Below are 3,944 nucleotides of genomic sequence, written 5' to 3'. Positions count from 1 at the left end.
GTGTTGCAGCTAATAATATGCCTGGGGGAGAACAGCTCACTCCCGATTTAAAATTCCCCTTAATCTTGATAACAACTCCATGTGCAACATAAAAAAACAAAGCGGGACTGCTAAATTGCTACGGGATGCAAAGATAATCATTTGGGACGAAGCGTCAATGGCTAAGAGGCAGGCGGTGGAGGCGCTTGATCGAACAATGCAAGACATCACAGGGGTGACACTATCATTCGGTGGAAAAATAATGGTTATGGGAGGTGATTTTAGGCAGGTCTTACCGGTCGTGAGACGTGGAACCCGAGCACAGATTGTAGATTCAAGCCTACGAATGTCACCTCTTTGGTCTTCAATTAAAAAAATACGTTTAACTCTCAATATGAGAGCACGAAGTGATCCATGGTTTTCAGATTTTCTACTACGAGTGGGTGATGGAGATGAAGAAATGATGGAAGAAAGCTTTATACGTATTCCCGATGACATGACCATTGCCTATACTGATAAAGATAAATCAAAACATGATTTGATTGACGCAATATTTCCATCTCTGCAAATCAACGGAGCAGATTCAGACTATATTATTTCGAGGGCGATATTATCAACAAAAAATGAAAATGTTGATGAAATTAATGATCAGTTAAAACATGTTTAAAAAATACATTTTTATTTTAACAAGTTACACCATTATAATCGTCTCGTTAGTACCTTCAAAATGAGTCCAATATTGAATAGTTTTTGACTTAATTATATTATTATATATTATATACACTGTGAAAAAATATTTTTAATATTTACGATTTATACTTTTATAGTTATTGAAGAGTCTGAAATTAAACCTAAAGAGGAGATTGAGAGATGAAGAGCCTCAAGTTTAAACCCGAAATTGTTGAAAAATAAAATAATGCCAATAAATTAGAAAAAAGAAAAAAATGGGATACTAAACTTAGAAGATGCCACGTCATCTCTTCAAGTTTCTACTTTATATAGATATATATTTATTTATATATATACTATATATTTTGGGGTTAGGCTGTCTAAATTGCGCTGTATAATATGTTTTGAATTAGTATGTTTTTGGATTTTTTTTGAAATATATATACATGTATTAATTCAACCTTAATCTGAGTTTCTGGACAAGAAAAAGGGTAAACAATTGAAATTTCATTCTAAAACCCATCTTTTTTTGTCTTTTCATGGCTTATGATCTGTCAAATTTGTATTTTCTTTATTGGTTTTGAGTGTTTATCTTAAAACTCAAGTTTCTTGGTTCTTTGCTCTTGGTGTAAATCGAATACATTTGTGGAGTCGTTTATATTGGATTTTAATCCGTCATACAATTTTTTTCATCGATAGTCTGTAATTGGAACCATAACTCTTATTTATTCAAATTATATTAATATGTAAAGACCAAATGTAACTTATATCATCGTTAAATCTTATCTTATAAAACCAGTGGAACTTCAAAATCATTAAAATTCATGGCTCCCGCCACATTGCGCGGGTACACAACTAGTATATATATATATATATATATATATTGATCTATATTAACTTAATATATAAGTATTTTTTAATATGAAAATAACTAAAAAACCAAAAAGAACATGAAAGGTTTATTTGATTAATAATGACTTTCATCTGAAAATAATTTTAAAATATGCGAAAATATAAAACAATAAATCAAGGTTTTTTAACATGTCATATTATCTACTTATGATTCTATTTTATATAGATATAGATAAAAGGGTCGTTATTTAAAAACCAATAAAATTGTGATAAACTTGAGAATCGATACATCATGTATTATTTTACATAATCTTTTTTATATATACGACATGAATTTAATGTATTGATTAACATATATTAGTTTAATGATGTTTTTGTTTCACAATGTGAACACTTTTATGTGGTTGTGAAACAAAAAATACAACTAAAAAGTTTTTTCGATTGTGGACTAAATCCATATGAAACAAATACAATCTAAAGCAAATATATGTTAATTAATATATTAACCCCATGAGTTGTCAAAAGAGCCTTCTAACCTCGTTTAACAAACTCACCATTTTTTTACAATCTTTCAACCCTCAATCAATATGAGATATACAAAAACATAATTCAAGATTGAATATTATTCAATTCTTAGGGGACCATATCAACGATTTTGGTTCGTACTTTCAAAAATCGACTCGATCAATCCCCTTGCCCCTCATTTTTTGAGAATCATAAAGATTCTTTTCAAGTTTGAATTTGTTCATTTGAAATATGAGTTCTTCTACTTCATTTTTATTTACTTATTTTACTGATTTTTATTTAATATGAATATTTTTCCCTTCCTTTTTTATATTATTTCTTAAGTCCCATAGGTTTGATCCTTTAAAGTGGACTCATATTCTCACTGAGAGAAGAGTACGAAATAGATCAGATTGACTAAAAGCACTATGTAAAATATTCAGTTTTTTCTTCTTCCTCTATCCCATAGGTACAAAGTTTGAATCAATCGAGTACATTTTCTTCTGTTTTCAAAAACCAACCATAACGCAAAATTTTAAAATACATCACTTTCAAGATGTCATCTCAATATTTTAAAGTCATCTTTTCATGTGGAATAAGCAAACTTAACCACATTTCAAGATTTAAGAAATACTCAAATCTCATAATGTCAATTACAAATGAAAGGGTTGACTCATTTGAGCCAACAACATGACTTGCAACAAAAAAATCACCCCCTCTTTTCATATATATATACACATTTCATTCCTTCTACTTATTTCTTCCTACCAACGTGGGATAAACAAATGTAACCAAATTTCAAGATTTGAGCAATACTCAAATCCTACAATGCCAAATCATTCTATTTGGTTTCTCTTTTAAAATATATATATATATATATATATATATATATAGTTGGGTTCACATGAGACCAAAAGTTTTTCGTAAGATCCGTAAGACCAATTTATGTTCATTGATCAACTTTATAAGCTAATGATTTAATGGTCTAAATTTGTACGGTGGCAATTTTGTGATTACTGAGAAATCTCGTGACAATTTTGTGATTATAAATGTTCAGATTGTAGATCTAATCCAAGAGTTAAGAATTGGTCTTACGGGTCTCACGAAAAACCCTTGGTCTCACATGATCCCAAATGAAAACTGCCCTCATTTGTGTAAACTATGTAAACCAATCTCATCCATCCATTTTCTTGATCAATGGTCAACATTAGTTTAGATTATATTAGGAAATTAAAATAAATAAATAGATAAAAATTTATTTTATAATCCTTAGGGCAACTCCAACCTTCACACAAAAAAACACACCAAAAACACCAAATCTGGTAGGTCCATAAACACACACACAAAAAAAACTCAACTTCAATCACACTATAAAAAAAAAATTAGTGGACCCCACATTAAAATAACATATTTTATTTACTCTTTTTAATAACAATATTTATAATTTGTAATAGATATTATAATAATAAATTGTAACACCCCCAAACCACACATTGCATGTAACACATATTTCATATAAAAGAAATACATGATATCATCTCATTTAGGTCCCTTAGTACAAGAATCTAATATGACCAAATACAAGGTCCAAAAATTCTAATACATCACTTGTACTAATCAATCAAAACTATACATTAAAGCAGATCTTCGAGTAGAAATGCATATAGGAAACTATTAAATCTTCCCCTTTCCCTTACTCTCCGTACCTCCTGCAACACATAGTTAAAATCACAAAACGAGTGTTAGACCGAAGGGTCTAGTGAGATACCCTATTTATGTTATTGCAGGGTAAAAATCACCAAAAACCTTTATGGAAAACAATTATTCATATATATAACAAATATATGAACAAATAAGAACTCAATACCAGACTTCTTCCATATTTCAAGCAAAGCTTTCACTTATACAAATCTCATACCTCTGAATCAAACAGGTTTCAT

General features: G+C 29.5%; 1 protein-coding gene across 1 annotated transcript in view; it reads left to right on the top strand.

Moving 5' to 3' along the window:
• LOC112512927 overlaps positions 1-646 on the top strand; it is a 1,725-nt gene extending 1,079 nt beyond the window's left edge. Inside the window, exon 2 of the mRNA XM_025119054.1 lies at positions 36-646. Coding sequence (XP_024974822.1) covers positions 36-646 — 611 coding nt within the window. The remainder of the gene's footprint in view (positions 1-35) is intronic.
• Positions 647-3,944: the final 3,298 nt, after the last annotated feature.

This window comes from Cynara cardunculus (genome assembly GCF_001531365.2).
Source record: "Cynara cardunculus var. scolymus isolate 2C chromosome LG 5, CcrdV1, whole genome shotgun sequence".
NCBI lineage: Eukaryota > Viridiplantae > Streptophyta > Magnoliopsida > Asterales > Asteraceae > Cynara > Cynara cardunculus.
Note: the sequence above shows the minus strand (reverse complement) of the source record. Positions and strands in the feature narration are given on the sequence as shown.